The sequence below is a fragment of the Periplaneta americana genome, chromosome 5, assembly GCF_040183065.1.
Source record: "Periplaneta americana isolate PAMFEO1 chromosome 5, P.americana_PAMFEO1_priV1, whole genome shotgun sequence".
Taxonomy (NCBI): Eukaryota; Metazoa; Arthropoda; class Insecta; order Blattodea; family Blattidae; genus Periplaneta; species Periplaneta americana.
In genome coordinates, this window is record NC_091121.1 from 58,606,823 (window position 1) to 58,625,269 (window position 18,447).

At 37.7% G+C, this 18,447-nt stretch overlaps 1 protein-coding gene across 1 annotated transcript in view; it reads right to left on the bottom strand.

The window, feature by feature from the left end:
* Positions 1-17,741, bottom strand: part of hh (hedgehog signaling protein) — a 154,485-nt gene extending 136,744 nt beyond the window's left edge. The window contains exon 1 of the mRNA XM_069825721.1: positions 17,369-17,741. Coding sequence (XP_069681822.1) covers positions 17,369-17,659 — 291 coding nt within the window. The 5' untranslated portion in view covers positions 17,660-17,741. The remainder of the gene's footprint in view (positions 1-17,368) is intronic.
* Positions 17,742-18,447: the final 706 nt, after the last annotated feature.

Below are 18,447 nucleotides of genomic sequence, written 5' to 3' on the forward strand. Positions count from 1 at the left end.
GTTATTGGTTTTAGATTATGGTATCTGGCCTGCAAATTTTAAGTGTGGTTTTTGTGCTTCTTCAATGGACAAAGTATAAATGACACGTTAGAAATGTTTTTTTGTGACCAATCAAACAGTTTTTTTTGGTGTTGTTATAGGATTTTATATAGGCTGGCTCTCGTGGTAAGTCTTTTAACAGTTCCTCCAATGCCATCACATGGACCTTTACCATGCGACATTGCAAAGAAGTGTCATTCGGCGCCAATTCCATAATCGTCTTCATGTAAGCAATTATTTTTTAAATTCTTTTTGTTTTTGTATTGTGAACTTGATCCATCGGAAAAGTATTTGATTCTTTTCATATCGTTGAATTCTTGGTTTAAGAAATTAATTGCTTCGGATTGAAAAAAGTGAAAGGAATCGGTGTCATGTTTCATGCTTTCTGAGATGACAACAATACTTTTGTGACGAATTTCTGTATCTTCTTTGAAATATACTACGAAAGGATGTATTGTGGCTTGGCATTTGTTCCAATGCACACCTTGTAATGAATCTTGTATTACAAATGAATAATTTTCAGAAAAGTCTGCAATAACTATGTAGTTTTCAGGTTGTACATTTTCTTTGCATTCCGTCAAAAATAAAATATGGCCGACTTTTGAAGGGATGACGATGCATTTTCTACATGGAAAAGTTTACTGGCTAGGGAGCCTTTTACTTTTTGAAACTTTTCACGGGGCTATCGTTTTTGTTGTGGTTTTCTTTTCTTGATAAGGGATTCTATTGACATCAAACTCTTCTTTAATTCCTCAATATTACTGATTTCTAGCGCTGTATCCGTATAACTGCTAGAAGAAGAACTGGGATAATCACTTCTCTGTCCGTACTTTCATTTGATTCATGTTTATTAATATCACAAGAACTACCGGCTTCACATATAATTTCACCTGACCTATCCGGAAGTTGATAGATTTTTTACGGAAAGAATCACATATTCGCACATTCAAAGACTCATTTAAATTGAGCTTTATCAATAAATCGTGACTTACGCGTCATAGTGTACTTTTCTTTTTAAAAGCGTGATTAGGAATGTGAAATGGATTTAAACACTTGTTATATATTACGCGTCACTCATGTTGTATAGAAGTCACGTCACTCCATAAAATTCAAACCCTGACTGATTATTTTTCTCTTCTATATTTTGTCTCCTGCCATCCGTTTACTGTCATGAAGTTTACTTGCTATCGTTAAACACTTGGCTATATTACAGTATAAACATTCAACATTGTGAAGGGCTCCCCCTCTTAGCTGAGCTGACTGACAATAATAAAATAACTTTAGATTAGATATTTACTGTTATATGCAACGGGGGATTTCGTAAAACTTTCCGCGGGCAGCCTTCTAGACTACGGCCACAAGCAGTTCATTAGCTGGGGATCGCGAGCGCGTGCATGCCTCCGGAAAATAAATTGTTACAAATGTATGTGTGCAGATCCCACATTTCTAAATGCAGTAGTTTACAGATAATACATCAGGGAACAAGTCTATATTTTTTTCAGATTTTTAACTTAGCTATATAAGATAGTAATTTTGCTTTGAAAAGTAAATGTTAAAAAATTAGGCCAAATTTTAAATTTATTTGTAATAAGCCTAAAGTAATAAAAAGTGTTGTATTTAGTCTTTCAAATGCACCAAACCGAAAATCTCAATTATTTTTAGACACAGAGTTCCAAGAGAATTTTTGTAACAGTGCGCGCATAATTTGCGTAATTTCAAGTAGTCATAACTACACAAATAATTAATAATTGTGAAAATAAAACAATACGGGTCTCCTTATTTGATATCTTGAATTCATGAAAAAAAAATTCGACCATTTACGAAAAATTCGTGTTTTATTGCTGTGCGATTTGACGTGGAATGACTCATTTATATCCACATAAGACGTGGTCTTCCTCTCTACCTCTTTTTTTCATGTGGTATCCATTCCGAAATTATCTTGGGTAGCCTTTCTTCTGACATTATTTAATCTTAATAAGTCTCTTGTAGATGAAGCTCTTAGCTGTGGTGAAGGTATTTCAACTAGACTAGGGGATGAGAACCTTGAAAATAACTATCCTGGTCCTCCAGGCTGGGAGTTGTTGCGTAGAGCCACAGCTCCTCGACCAACAGAAAAGATATGAAATGCTTAAATGTCCAATTGAAGGGTTCAGAGCCATAGTGGGCCAAGCGCCATTTATTACAAACGGAGAAAGTAATAGTTAAAAGTAAGTGAATACCATAGTTTAATGAAGTTTGACATATCATTTAGTTTTAATGTGCATACTTTATATTACTTGCTATATGTTTCCATTGAATTATGGTAATAACTTCATTTTAACCCTTGTTTTCTACATCTTTAATATATGGCGCTTGGCCCACTATGGCTCTGAACCCTTCAATTATTATTACTATTATTATTATTATAGATCACTGGCGTAGCTCAATCGGCGGAGGCGTTTTTTGCTGATCCGGAGTTGCATTCGAGCATTGGTTCGATTCTACCTCCAGCTGTTTTCCTGGTTAGGTTTTTTCTGAGATTTTTCTCAACCGTAAGGTAATGCCAGGTAATCTATGGTGAGTTCTCGGCCTCATCTCGTAAAATACCATCTCGCTATCATCAATTTCATCGACAGTAAATAATCTAGTAGTTTATCAGCATCGTTAAATAACCGATTCAAATAATAATATACATACATACCTAGGTAATAATCATCATCATTATCATGAAGAGCCCTAATAGGACCAAGCCCTACCAGCCGGCTGTTAGCCCCTCTACTGAACAGAGGTGGAAATCATCCGACTAGTACGGAAGTAACGTGTAGTTAGCATACTGAATTCTCCAATCATTGAAACCGGTTTGATAGAACGGATTACTTTACTCATTACAACTATCCATTTTTTGCATATAGCCTATCAACCGAACTTCATGTGAAAATTTCTTTCTGCTTGAAGACTCGAACCAGCGTTCACTACGTATCGCTAGTCCAAAGCATTTTCATAGCAGGACATTAATGTTCAGCTCCTTGTCGGGAATCGAACCCCAGGATATGTAGTTAGAAACGCTACTGCTTAACCCCAGCAGACTCCGCAATGCGTTTGGTTCTATTTCATTCAGCACTATCACGTTGCTATTGTTCAGCACACAGGTTAAACTTATGTACACATCACTTACGTCAAGCACGAGCATGTACCTTCCAACCAATTACACGGTGTATCTACAGACAGCTTCTCCACCCATTTGTTTACATCATGAACAAACTTATGTGAGATGTACTTTAGTTGCAAGTGATTCAGTAAATTATGCAGGAAGAAATCTACTTGCGCGCAAGAGGTCAAGATGAAAACAGAGAAACTGGCAGAGAGGCGCAACGGGTAGAGGCCAGATCGTGACCGTCGCAGAACGCTCATAAATGTATTTAATGTACGCGCAGTCCCTCGATGTGAATCGAGAGATACAGTGTCCTGCTGGACCCAGGTTCGATTCCCGGTCAGCGATCTAGAGATCTAGATCTTGCATAGAGATAAGGTGTGCCTTCATCTTGTGCGTAGGCCCTATCCTGGATTGTATTGCGATGTGCTTTATTAGTGAATCTAGCCTTTTGTGAATGTCCAGTAAGGGAGAAACGTAGGACATTTGTTTGAATCTACCGGGTGTCCCAGAATTTAACCGAAGAAATTTAAGGAGTTGTGGAGGGGTTCTAGGCAAGTCTTTTGAGATGGGGAACTAGGGATATGTGGATTCAAACTTGCACGTAATGGCGTGAATTTTTTTTTGGGGGGGGGGGCTAGTGCGCCACTGATTGAGGTGTTGGGTTTAAAAAAACTGCCACGGTGAGACTCGAACGTGCCAACTTTTGCCCTGATGTCTAACGCGTTATCTATCACACCCTAACTTCATACCGACAGTTCTCTTCTAAAATAGGTACAATAACGAAAATTAATCACAGTGAAACAGAAAGGAGTGAAGTAGTGTACTGTGTCATTATATGCCGGCAATTTTACAGATTCCATAACAGATTCATTTTAACAGTGGATTATGAGTAACAAATGTAAAAACTTTAACAACTGATAACTTAGATATTTTTCGTCGGAGACCTGGGTTCTCCGTCTCAAATTGCTTGTCTACAACCCCTCTATAAATTTCTTCGGTCGAATTCTGAAACACGCTGTATATGAAATATTTCAAAATAATTCTAACTACAGCTTATCTGGTATTCGGTAAGGTATTGCTCATAATCATAAGGCAGTTAAGTCAGGAGGTAATGGGGAAGGGTGGCCAGTTCCTTTCCTCTCCTTTCGCATACTAATCAGACTTGATGTTTGCAACATTTTATTCTTCCTCTGACATATATCGTCAAGGTGAGATGTGAATCTACTGCATGAAAATAGATGTACATATCAGCCAGAACCTCAATCAGAGGTAATCCAAATTTACACACCAAATAAATACCAAACCAATATTTTTGGTCAATGGAACATCTTTGATTCTGTTGAATTAATTTATATGAGTGGTCATTATGACCCAGCACGTATACCACCGCTGATCCTTTGTACTAACTATCAACTTGGCACATTCTCACCCATACAAGCTGACTGCTCACTTCGTATCTAGATGACATGTAGCCAACCTCAAATGTCTCTAGATCAAATAATTCCCTTCGCACATCACCAAACGTTGATCTGAGAAATGCTATGAAGATGAAAATGAAATGCAGAGTGGACTGACTTATGTCAATGTATAGGCTATAAAGAGGAAATGGGAATATTCCGAGAAGAATCCTACTACAAACTCGTCCACTACAAGTAGTATCACTATAGACCCTTCAAATGAAACATTCCAAGTCTGTCCGGGACTCGAACCCGATGCCGGATAGACTGATAGTGTACACAACGCTGTCACCAAAGAACACCGAATTGCTTTTAGAATCTCCTTCTTCTTCTTTTTTACGGTTTGGATTATTTAATCTGCTCCAGCTCCATACTGTTCGGACCATCTTTTCTTTGGACTACTCAGGTTTCTTCTGCCTTTATGCTGGAATTTTAAGGCTAGTTTAGGGTTTGCGATTTCCTTCATGCTCTCTATGATTATGTTGTCGCCAGTTTTTCCTATTCTTGTTTATTTTTTCATCCGGTTCTTCTATTTCTAGTTCTTGTCGGATATCGGTATTTATTTGTGTAGCCTGTTACTGATCTGAGAAATCTCATTCCTTCTTCTTATAGTCTTATGAATGTATGCCTTACCATTAGTGTCCATTTTTCTCCCGTAGATTTACCTATAAAGCTCAACTTAAACTCTTTATTTGCTTTGTGCTGTGTGCGTTGTAATATTTCTGTTGTTGTTGTTGTTTAGTCAATTGTCCGAAGACAGGTCTGAACCTCACAAGTGATACAAACAAGGCACCACTTATGAGGCAACTAGGCCAGGAGATAATGGCGTAGGGTGACCATTTCCTTTCCCCCTCCATTGCATACTTCTCTGACTAGCTACATATTACACTAGTCAGACTTCAGATCCCTACAAATAATTGTTTTTCCTCTGACACATATGGTCAAGTGAGATGTAGGCCTACTGTCTGATAAAAAAAGTATACATCGGCCAAAACCTCAATCAGAGGATATATTTCTGTTATGTTGTTAAATTTATTTATTTTATTATTTATGTCAACTTCATTTTGGTGTGAATTTACAACCTAAATATTTGAACTATGATACTTGCTTTGGGCCTATTGTCACGTTATCCAAAGTTATTATGGATCTAACAGGGTATATGCCTTTGAAGGTCTTTCTTTTTGCGCTGGATATTTCCACTTTAAATTTTTTGGCAACATTGTTGAAGCAACACAACGTTCAGAATCAGATGAACAACACACTGGAAAAATACACTAGTACCGTAAGTACATACAGAAAATTATTTATTAAAAACATTTGTGAAAACAAAACGGAAACGCTTTTTAACAGATGACAGGTTAGATTAATTTTACAAAGAAACATTACGTAATATTTGACTGTCCAATAGCAGTCTAGACTGCAGACTTTGTGGGAAGGACATAGTTACACCAGAAATAGCGCCACATAAAATGTGCTCACTTTAGTTTTTGCTACCCACAACATGTACTAAATGTTACGTCAAATTTCGGTCTTATGATTTTCACTCAGGGCGACTCTTAAAGAAATGACATTTCGCTTCATAATAATCCTGTCATAAAAATAAATTTCACAAGGTAAGGTGAGGTAGAAAGTATATTTTCACTAATGACATATTGTTCAACGAGAAAAGTACAAATTTAATGGAGAAAAAAATTTCAGAATGATAGAAATTTTGGCTTTATGTCTATCCTATCATCATCATCATCATCATCATCATCATCATCATCATCATCATCGTCGTCGTCGTCGTCGTCGTCGTCGTAGAGCTAAAAAAAGTCAGTTCAAACATTAAAGGTCAGTCCAGACTAAGTTCATAAACATTTTTCATTAAAATGTTTACTATTTTATTTAACTCTGTGTTCACACCAAGATAAAGTTATGAAATGAACGTAAGATAAAAGAAATTACCTTGGTTAAAAAAAATGCCTATGAAGACGGACGAAAGAGGAGATTGGATAGGGTTTTCAAAGTTAAATTAGCAGGCTTTGGTAATATTTTATCAACTTCCCCTACTAATGTTGAGATATCAATAAAGAAAATAAATAAATATACAGTATGATTCACGAGTATTTACTGCCACTTACGGAGCTTATTCCGAAGACATTCCGAGCAAAAGATGTCATATAAACATGTGTCCTAATCTCAATATTTTCAGAGTTACACTAATTTGAAATAGTTAGTAAAATACCTTTTTTTTTCTTTAGTTTTAAGGATAAAATAAAAAATATGTACAAATAAATAAATAAATGATTAAATAAGTAAATATAGATATACAAATAAGTAAATAAATATATACAACTATTTCAGAGATCTACTGACTGCAAACTTGATGAGATCTAGCAACTGCTGAGTCATACATTTCTTTATATAGACTTCTACTTGCATTGTTACATTTAAATTCTTGTGAAAGTTGAATGTAAACACCTTCTTCTGATTTTTCAATCCTTTTAATATCTTGTTTCCTTTCGTTCGTAAAACAGGGTAATTAATATGACTCCAATAAATCAACCACATTGTAATTATTTTAATTGATTATTATTATTAAATAAATAGGCTACATAAAAATGGTTGTCATGTTCTGCCAATTTTTGCACTTTGAAATGACTAAATAACAGCCAATTATCGATAATTATCAATATAAACGAGATCTCGTTTAATCGCACATGGGCAGTTGAAAGACATGGTGAACATAACAAAATTACAAAATTAAATGGAAAGTTATTTCCAAATGCATATGAAACTGTGATCATGAACAAGGCAAAGAAGTTAAATGACATGTGATTTTGTTAATAAACAAATAAAAATTTTTATGAACATGATTACTTACGAAACCTGACGAAAACTTCCGGGTGTGGACGCACTGTAAATCTGTTTATGTCACATTAATAGAGTATAAAAAAGCGTTTGACATCGTTAAATATACAAAACTGTCTCTCGCATTGTAATTATGTGAATTGTAATTGCATATTTATAATGCAAATGCAGTAAATTGTTGTGTGTATTTGCACACATATTTCAATGTTTGTTTATGTACACTAAGGTACATGTCTGGACAGTAATAATAGTAATGCCTATTTGAGTCAAATGAATCTCCATTTTCTAGTCATGAATCACATCCTTGGTCTTCTATATTTGTAGCTATAAAAGCTACCGCTCGAGCCAGAGCTGCATTCTATTATGGTTATGCTAACTGCAATTGAATAGGCCTATCTAAAAGCGAATATTTCTGTAAATTTTTGTGATTACTTGCATGTATATTTCTGGATTTGTTTCTACTTGCGCATCTGCACAGCAATAACGTAATGTTTCTTCGGTACCGCATCTGAATTGTTAACGTCGCAGGGTACAAAATTCTGTCTTGTGTAAACACGGAATAGGAAAGTTGCGACATAGTCAATAACACCGAGGAAAATAAATAATACACACGTGACATGTACAGAGAGTATGCATAGTTATGAGGAGGTCTCTTTGTTTACGCACAAACGCACAACAACTTCACAACAGTCCAGCTGTGGCCGCAATCACGGGCTCGCGAACACCTGCATTGCCGTTACTGCCGCTGCGGTCCGCTTTGCCTCCGAAACCGGCACCTGCAGCATGAAGCTCTACCACGACACAGATAGGCATCATACATACATACATACATACATACATACATACATACATACATACATACATACATACATAGGTAAAGTTTGGTAATATTGTGATAATTCTTTTTGAGAATTTATTACAATTTTACTGAGCGAGAGGAAGATCAGTTTTTGCGTCAACTTTTTAAGGGAATTTTCGTGGACAAGTTTCTGCACAAAACACGTCCTTCTCTAGCTCAGTAAAATTGTAATAAATTCTCAAAAAGAACTATCACAATATTACTCGTATCACAATATTACCAACCTTTACACTATATTACATACATACATACATAATCTACATACATACATACATACATAATCTACATACATACATACATACATGCATGCATGCATGCATATATACATACATACATACATACATACATACATACATACATACATACATACATACATACATACATACATACATACATACATACATACATACATACATACATACATACATACATACATACATACATACATACATACATACATACATACATAGGTAAAGTTTGGTAATATTGTGATAATTCTTTTTGAAAATTTATTACAATTTTACTGAGCGAGAGGAAGATCAGTTTTTGCGTCAACTTTTTAAGGGAATTTTCGTGGACAAGTTTCTGCACAAAACACGTCCTTCTCTAGCTCAGTAAAATTGTAATAAATTCTCAAAAAGAACTATCACAATATTACTCGTATCACAATATTACCAACCTTTACACTATATTACATACATACATACATACATGCATGCATGCATGCATACATACATACATAATCTACATACATACATACATACATACATACATACATACATACATACATACATACATACAAGCCACCGACGTGGCTCAGTCGGTTAAGGCGCTTGCCTACCGATCTGAAGTTGCCTTCGGACGCGGGTTCGATTACCTGGTTGGGTTTTTTCCGAGGTTTTCTCCAACCATAATGTGAAAGCAAGGTAACCTATGGCGAATCCTCGGCCTCATCTCGCCAAATATCATCTCGCTATCACCAATCTTATCGACGCTAAATAACCTAGTAGTTGATACAGCGTCGTTAAATAACCAACTAAAATAAAACATAAACAAATACATACATACATAGCGTAAAGTTTGGTAATATTGTGATAGTTCATTTTGAGAATTTATTACAATTTTACTGAGAGAGAGAGGAAGATCAGTTTTTTGCGTCAACTTACTAAGGGAATGTTCGTGAACAAGTTCCTCACAAAACACGTCCTCTCGCTCAGTAAAATTGTAATAAAATCTCAAAAAGAACTACCACAATATTACTCGTATCACAATATTACCAACCTTTACACTATATTACATACATACATACATACATACATACATAATCTACATACATACATACATAATCTACATACATACATACATAATCTACATACATACATACATAAATACATACATACATACATACATACATACATACATACATACATACATACATACATACATACATACATACATACATACATACATACAAGCCACCGACGTGGCTCAGTCGGTTAAGGCGCTTGCCTCCGATCTGAAGTTGCCTTCGGACGCGGGTTCGATTACCTGGTTGGGTTTTTTCCGAGGTTTTCTCCAACCATAATGTGAATGCAAGGTAACCTATGGCGAATCCTCAGCCTCATCGCGCCAAATATCATCTCGCTATCACCAATCTTATCGACACTAAATAACCTAGTAGTTGATACAGCGTCGTTAAATAGCCAACTAAAATAAAACATAAACAAATACATACATACATAGCGTAAAGTTTGGTAATATTGTGATAGTTCATTTTGAGAATTTATTACAATTTTACTGAGAGAGAGAGGAAGATCAGTTTTTTGCGTCAACTTACTAAGGGAATGTTCGTGAACAAGTTCCTCACAAAACACGTCCTCTCGCTCAGTAAAATTGTAATAAAATCTCAAAAAGAACTACCACAATATTACTCGTATCACAATTTTACCAACCTTTACCCTATATTACATACATACATACATAGGCCTACATACATATATAGGACCTACTGAAGTTATTGTTATTGTACTGTAGGTACGTTAACACAGAGTTTCTGTGCATTCGATGTGGGTCTCTGGTATCATGTCAGCTCGCTTGAGTTGTTTGAGTTGTGTGGATATAAAGGGAAAAATTGAGACGATGTCGGGCGGAATTCCTGGGTAGCTCAGTTGGTAGAGCGCTGGTACGATCAACCAGAGATCCCGGGATCGATACCCGGCCCCGGAACAATTTTTCCCATCAAATTATTCAAGTATGCTTCACTGGGAGCTTTACCTGAAAAACTAGACTTGCATAACTTAGAAAAACCCAACCATAAGATCAACCCAAGCGGGAATCAAACCCACACCCTGGCGCAGTCCCGAATCAGCAGAGAAACGCGCTGCCGCCTAAGCTATGTCGGTGAATAATATTAGGTCTAACAATGTTAACTACATATAGTCTCTAGGAAGCAGAATCATGTAAACATAACAGCTGACGTAAGAAAATCGCTGTCGGAATCATTTTTATGGGTAGGTAGGCCCTACTATTAATTTCAATTGATCAACAGACCAATTGTGGTACGTTGTATTACTCCAGTTTATGTCAACTAAACCTCGTTGCTATACAAAATAATGTTAACATTAAGGGTAACATACTGAAATCGCTGTTAAAGTAATTGTATGGACAATATTAATTTTAAATGAACTTCAGAGTCAATCTAGTAGACTTATGTTGTGTTAGCATAATGTAACTTATGTTAATAATACATAGTTGCTAGAATAGAAAATCACGTTAACAGTAAAGTCGCTAATAAAATCATTTTAAGGGTATTTTTATTTCAATTGAACTCCAGAGTCAGTCTCTTATGTTGTATTAGCATAGCGTACGTCAGCTATAAGTTAGGCCACGTGGTTTCTGGAATGCAAAATCGTTTATCAAGAAGACTAACATAACAAAATCGCTGTCGAAATCACATTATAATAGGGCTATGTATTATTAATTACAAGTATTGAATCTTGGAGTCAGTTTTATAATTATGTCGAGTTAGTAAAGAGTACATTAACTACATAAGGTTGCTAGGATACAGAATAGTGTTAACACTAAAACCGACATAAGAAAGTCGCTGTTAAAATCACTTTACTTGCACTATTCTTATTAATGACAAATGAGGCTCAGAGTCATTCTCTAATGTCGAATTAGCAAATTATATGTTAACTAAGTAAGCTGCTAGGATACAAAATACAGTTAACATTGAAACTGACACAAGAAGTCGCTGTTAAAATCGCTTTATGTGCATTATTAATTACAAGAACCTCATAATCATTTTCACAGGTCTATGTCAAATTAGCAAAGTATATGTTAACTACACGTGACTGCTAGGATACAAAATCATGTTAACATTGGACCTGACACAAGAATTCGCTGTTAAAGTCGCTTAATGTGCATTATTAACTTCAATTGAACCTGAGAGTCAGTCTTGTTATATGGTGTGTAATATAATGTTGAGGAATTCGGTGCTGTGCGACTTACGCCACTGGTGCACACAAGGCGCCTCGCCCGCGGCGTAACCGCCTCTGTTCGCCCCTTCTCCTTCCCTGTACGAAGCATTCCATTTCCATTCACAATGTCTAAAATGGCCGTCAGCCCAGACTGTGAGAGTTTCGCCTCTCATCCTGTAAGATGGCCGGCGCGGTGTTGTAACCGAAGCTGTTTGCTCTCGTAATGGCCGGCGATAGCGTACCAAACATTTACTCAGTGACGTCACGCGCCCGTCCGGTGATTGAATTTCAACGCCAGCCGCGTTGTCGGAGTCGAGGCTCGAACCCGCGCGTGATTTATGTGGATGGAACGTGCTGCGGACAATACTGCATCGGCCCGTCTCGGCCGCTTCCAAATTTGGAAGGAGATCGCTCCTTTGTGTGCGAGCGCGCACAAAGCGGCTCGATGGGCAAGGCGCTCAGCACGCAGACAAAGAACATTCATCAACAGGTTTCACCACATTAGTCGCAGAAAGTAAGGTTGCCTGGTTGGTTGGTTTCCAATGCCGAGCACTTGACAACTAAGTCACCGGCCGGCTTTCCGACTCAACTCGGATTAACTCACTTATTTTCAGTTTGTGCACCTCGTAAGTGAACTACAATCGGTGAACCAATAAAATTTTGAATTTATATGTTTTCACTCTTTTCTACCAGAGGCCTCCACAAGTATTATGGTCACATCTTTCTGCAAAAGTTGACAATGAAGTAAAGATGAACCTCGGCATAGAATTTCGCATTGGCTAATCTACAATAAATAACAGTATTCTTTCATATTTATTACATCTAAGGTGGCCAGATTTGTTTTAGAAAAAAAAAACTAGATTTTCACCAGAAAATAAACAAGCGAACTACGAGGAATTTAGTAGCATATAATTTAGTGTTAATTCTTAACTCTATTTTAGACATTTAATCTTATAAAACACACTGACAGAAACCTGTACGTTAGGCCTACATATATTTGCAGTATAAGTGTTATGAAGCCATTCGTACCTAGGAAAACACGAAGCATTGCTGACATCACTTATATTTAACAGATGATCTGGCAGCTTGAAATAATTTTATATCACTTATTTTTAATATCTAAGATAAATTCTCTGCATGACTGATTAGAGTTGAGAAATATTTGTAGTTCAGCCTTTATCAAGTCCACATATCATTTATTTGTTATATCTGATCACTTAAACTTCATTAAATAGAAAACTCTTTCAACATTAAGCATTGAAGCCTGATATATCTACTTCCAATATTTGAAACTTTTGCTACATTCACTGTAGAAAAGTCAATCTACTTCTCATCAACGCTGATTTCCTTATCCATGTAACTAGGTAACAGTTCTTTTGATTCACAAACTCTTCAAACAATTCATCAGTTAACAAAATTCTGTAAGTATATATAAAAGAGACATACAGCAACATCAAGGTCTCACAATATTGGATTTTATTTCTGTATACAGGGCTATTAGACTCCATAATTGAAAAATAATTATATTGTGAAGGAAAAAAAGTAGATAACCCTCAAATTACGGAAGACGTATTTTAAGGTAAAATAAAAATTAAAATACGGGAAAACCGTAGCCTACAATCTGGCAATTCTAATTACATTAGTAGGCCTACTTAAGTATTTGAGGAAATCAGATCACGTATTAAATTATACCGGTATAAGTAATTACGTATAATAAATCAAGTTTTAATTTACATGTTCTCGCTCTTTTCTACCAGAGGCCCCCAATCGATATTGTGTTGACGTCTGTTTTGAAAAGTTTAGAACGAAGTAAAGAGGAATCTGTATATAAAAGTGTGCCTTAGTTCATCTTTAATAAAGAACAAAGCGTTGTTTTATCATGTATTACATCCAGTAGGTTCTACTGGTACCGAAGTGTTTTGAGGAAACCTAAACTCGTATTAAATAATACCTGTCTTCAATTTCTATGCCTCATGTTATGTATGTAGGTAAGACGGAGAGCATCACTATACATGGGAATAGATGGACCAATGAAAATTTGAATGTATATGATTTTCTCTTTTCTATCAGAGACCTCCACAATTCTTATAAGTATTGGCGTCATGTGCTAATAAAAGTTGAGAACGGATTAATGGCGGGCCTGTACGTATAATTTTGGTTTAATTAATATGCATTAAAGAACAAAGCTTCTTTTATCGCAGTGGGCTAGGCCTATCTACTCGTAAATCTATTATGTGTACCCAACGGCTTTGCTTTCTTGTCCGAAGGAGGTGAAAGCAGACGAAAAGTAAAACGACGGTGGAACTGACGTGTTTTAAGAAAACCTACCACATAGTCTGTTTAGGTCCTATCCATCACAAATCTTGTGTTGAATATTTCGGATACTAAACTAGGTTCCTTTGTTAGATAGCTATCATCTGAAAAGCGTCTTATTTCCAGTTCGACAGCACTTGATGTGTGAACTGTGTTTACAACAGGTAGTCTCAAAGAACTTCAAGCTGGCCGCATCACTAGTGTGTAAGACCACGGGTCGGAGATGAAACTATTAGGCATAATCCCTCACTAACTCCTATGTCACCTTCGGAATCCACTCAACCTCTCATAAATTTAAGTACCGGGTCTTTCCAAGTGTGAAAAACGGCCAGAGCATTGAGGTCAACACATATTATCCCTCAATCGATTTTTTTTTTATTTCAGTATGTTATTTTACGACGCTGTATCATCATCTCAGGTTATTTAGCGTCTGAATGAGATGAAGGTAATAATGCCGGTGAAATCAGTCTGGGGTCCAGCACCGATAGTTACCCAGCATTTGCTCGTATTGGGTTGAGGGAAAACCGCGGAAAAAACCTCAATCAGATAACTTGCCCCAACCGGGATTCGAACCCGGGCCACCTGGTTTCGCGGCCAGACCCGCTAACCGTTACTCCACAAGTGTGGACCCCTCCATCGATGAGGTCCAGGAGCTCTACCGCCTTGCTTCCGGAGATTTAATGAAATCAACTATCAGACTGGTTGTTCTTATGTCATTTTTGCTCTCTTTGTTAAATGATTCTTTTACTTTGATTTATGCTTTGTAATATATGTTGTTGTTGTGACATCCCTAGTTCCATTTCATGAATAGCTCTTGTGGATGAGTAATTGTTAACGTCTGTCATCTATCATGGGGACCGTTGGCACAACAAAGTAACATTATGACTCTGTCCATGTAAGTATTATTTAGGACTTTCAAAGTTGTTATTTTTTTTTTAATTTTGAGCTTTTTTCGCAGAAGCGTAAACATTCAAAGTTTATTTAAGAGCTATCTATCGACTTCATATGCAGGTAAGAGGTAAGACAAACCCTAAATATTTTATTGTTCATATTATAGTTGTAATCCCCTGGTAGAGGGACAGAGAAGGCCTGACGGTCTTATCTCTACCAGGTTAAATAAATAAATACTAAATACTAAATATTGAATACATTACATTACTAAGAGCTATTTTCTACTCTAAATAAGAAGAAAAATTAGTGTTCTTATAAAAAGACAGTTAAATGAATTAAAAAATAAACACATTTTAATTTAGCCCCTACAGTGCAGAATACACTCCTCTCTAGTCCTGCAGAATAGCTCTTGGTAATGTAGCTCCGGAACGTTGCACTTTTATGCTTCTATGATACGGTGCAATACCAAAAGTTTTGTCCATATACAGTAGGCCTACTTCATTTTACAGATGACAAAGGGTTGCTGTGAGAGGGGAAATGGGAGTACCCCGAGGAAAAGGAAATCTACGAAAACATCTCTTTCATCCATTACTGATTCCACTTGTCTACACATTGGAATTTGAACCAAAATCTCCAATATCGAAAGCCGACGCACTATGGTCCGGCAAACTAACATAAAATAAGGTTCAAGGAACAAAAGAAAATGAAGTACGAACTGAAAGGTGAATAAAACGTTATTTTAATATATTTATTTTACGTTCTTTCGAAATTTGTTTCTCTGCTTTATGGATCCAACAAGGACGAGGTCCACCACTGTGTAGTAACGATTCGCATGCCTGACTGTGAAACGAGCGGGTCCGGATTCAAATCAATGGGATAAATTACCTGGATGAGATTTTTTCCGGGAGTTTCCCTCAACCCATTAAAAATAAATGCTGGGTAACTTTCAACGTTGGACTCTGGACTCATTTCGCTGGCATTATCACCTTCATCTCATTCAGATGCTAGATAACCATAGCAGTTGATAATGCGTCGTAAAATAACCAATTTGAAACAAAATAAAATAAAAACAAGGGTGACGATTAACTACAAGAAAGGTCCCGGCACGTAGAAATGCAACTAGAAGTGCTGCTGTGCTCCTATGCAGTGAAGGAAGACTTTGGGCAGCCTGCCGTGCGTGATAAGATACGACGGAAGTCTGTTGAATTCTCGGCCGGTCCAGTGGACGCTTCCCCCAAGTTCATTATCTGCGCGGTCCATCAGGCGCAATAAAAATTAACCTCAAATGAGCAATAAAGCCAGGCCTCCGGGTGGCGGGCGCGCCCCTTTATAGCGGTCCGATTCGCCGCTAACAAGTGCACAGAATTAATAAGGCCCGCTTAAGTAGGCTTTATAAAACTCTGGCGGCAGGGATGTCCGGCCACGCGACAGCAACGCCACACTTCACAACTGAAGAGCGGGGAATGACAAATGACAGCTATAGCAGAAGGTGACACAGCAAACGAGTTGTCGTTAATATTGCTGGGCTGACTTGAGTCTCTCTTGCATGGAAGCTTTTGTCATCAGGCCGTCTAGCATTACAAAACCTATTGGAAATCATAAATAAAACATTCTGCTAATTGCAGGCAGTAAGATACTACTTGTAATTGATATCGGTTCGCAATCTTTTCAATTGTGAGGATGAATCGGAATAAAGGACCCAGTTATTATTATTATTATTATTATTATTATTATTATTATTATTATTATTATTATCATTATTATTATTATTATTATGCTCATTCACCGACACTACTTTCCTCATTATGGTCCAGGGCAAATCTATCTGCTCGTCTGCAATCTGTCTGTCTACCGTCCTACCCACCCATCAAAAGGGTAAGCCTATACGCAAGGCAACCAAACACCTGAACAAACCAAATCTGTCACTGATTGCTTATTATTTCTGAAGTTATTCCGTCTCTCACTTTCAGTGAAAGAATGCAATTCAATTCAGGCATGTTGTGTGTAGCGAGATCAAAGTTTCAATTTATTAAATTATTATTATTATTATTATTATTATTATTATTATTATTATTATTATTATTATTAGTATATAGGCTAATAAAAACTAGGTTAGGTTAGCTCAGGTTAAAACACAAGTCAGAGATTAAAGCATTACCATTCTAATAACTTTCACAAACTGCTTAAAACCACAAATATTCGGTTCTCCACTGTCACTGGTTCTGAGCACGGCATGCAAGCACAATAAATAGTTCCGCACAAGAAATACTGTACTCAAGATAGTCGATGGATAGGCCTACTAAAGGAAATAAGTACTGGGAGCCGATAACAAACGAGCACTGACCTGCGTCATGAGGCGGTCGGCGCCCGTGCCTTCCTCGTCCTTGAACACGATGTCTGCGTTGTAGTTGGGCACCAGATCCCTGAAGCGAGGGTCTTTGCGGGTCACGCGCCCCTCGGTGAGACCGCTTGCTGGAAGGGTGTTTTCGCTTACGTTGGGCACGTGCTGTTTGAACACGAGGGGGGTCAACTTGCGGGGCACGGGACGGCGCCCTCCCCCTCGTCCGGGCCCGCAGCCCGACGCCGACGCCGCCAGCAGCAGCAGCGCCCCCCACATCAGCGCCCCCGCCCTCATGGCGGGTGGGTCACATGTCACGCGCGGACGAGCGTCTTGCGGGAACTGCAGAGTGCAGACGAACCGCGAGGCGCGCGGCCAGGCCGGCCCGAACTCCGCCCCCCGCGCCAGGTGACTCCCCCTGCATGACGTCACTGGTCCTCTCACCTGCGATTGGCGGAGGCGGGGCCGCTCAGGTGTGAGCCAAGTTCGGATCCTCGCGGAGCGGTCAGGCGTATGGAGGGCACGGAGGTTAACGAGTAGTCACTCATCCCTTAACCTCATAACTAGAAGTCACACTCACGCTCCGACTGTCTTTCCTTCACGTTAGCCTCATTCTTTGACAAGCCGAATTGCTGCCCATGGATAGTCCACATGGGTGTAGTGGTTGCCGTGTTCGCAGCGTGAGTTGAAACTCGACTGATGGCTATGGAGTTTTAGTGGGGAATAAACATTCTTAACAAAGTTCATTCGGAAGGAAAATGAAATTGAGGACCGTTTTTGCAAAACTTGCTAACTGCAAAATTTGCAAAATTGAGATTTTGGTGGATTCGTTAACATAAAGCAGGCCTCTACACGATGTTAAAGTTATCTTAGTAAAATTGAATTATTTCTCTTCATTATAGTGTGTCAAAGTGTGATGGTTGCACCTATAACCTATTTGTCTTCATTCAGTTTTTTGTCTCTCCTGTAAAATTTAGTTTTTTCAGTTAGCAAGTTTTGCAAAAACGGTCCTCAATTGTACATTTACGGAACGTGAAAGAAGTCTAGCTGTTGTTGTTGTTTAGTTAACTGTCCGAAGACAGGTC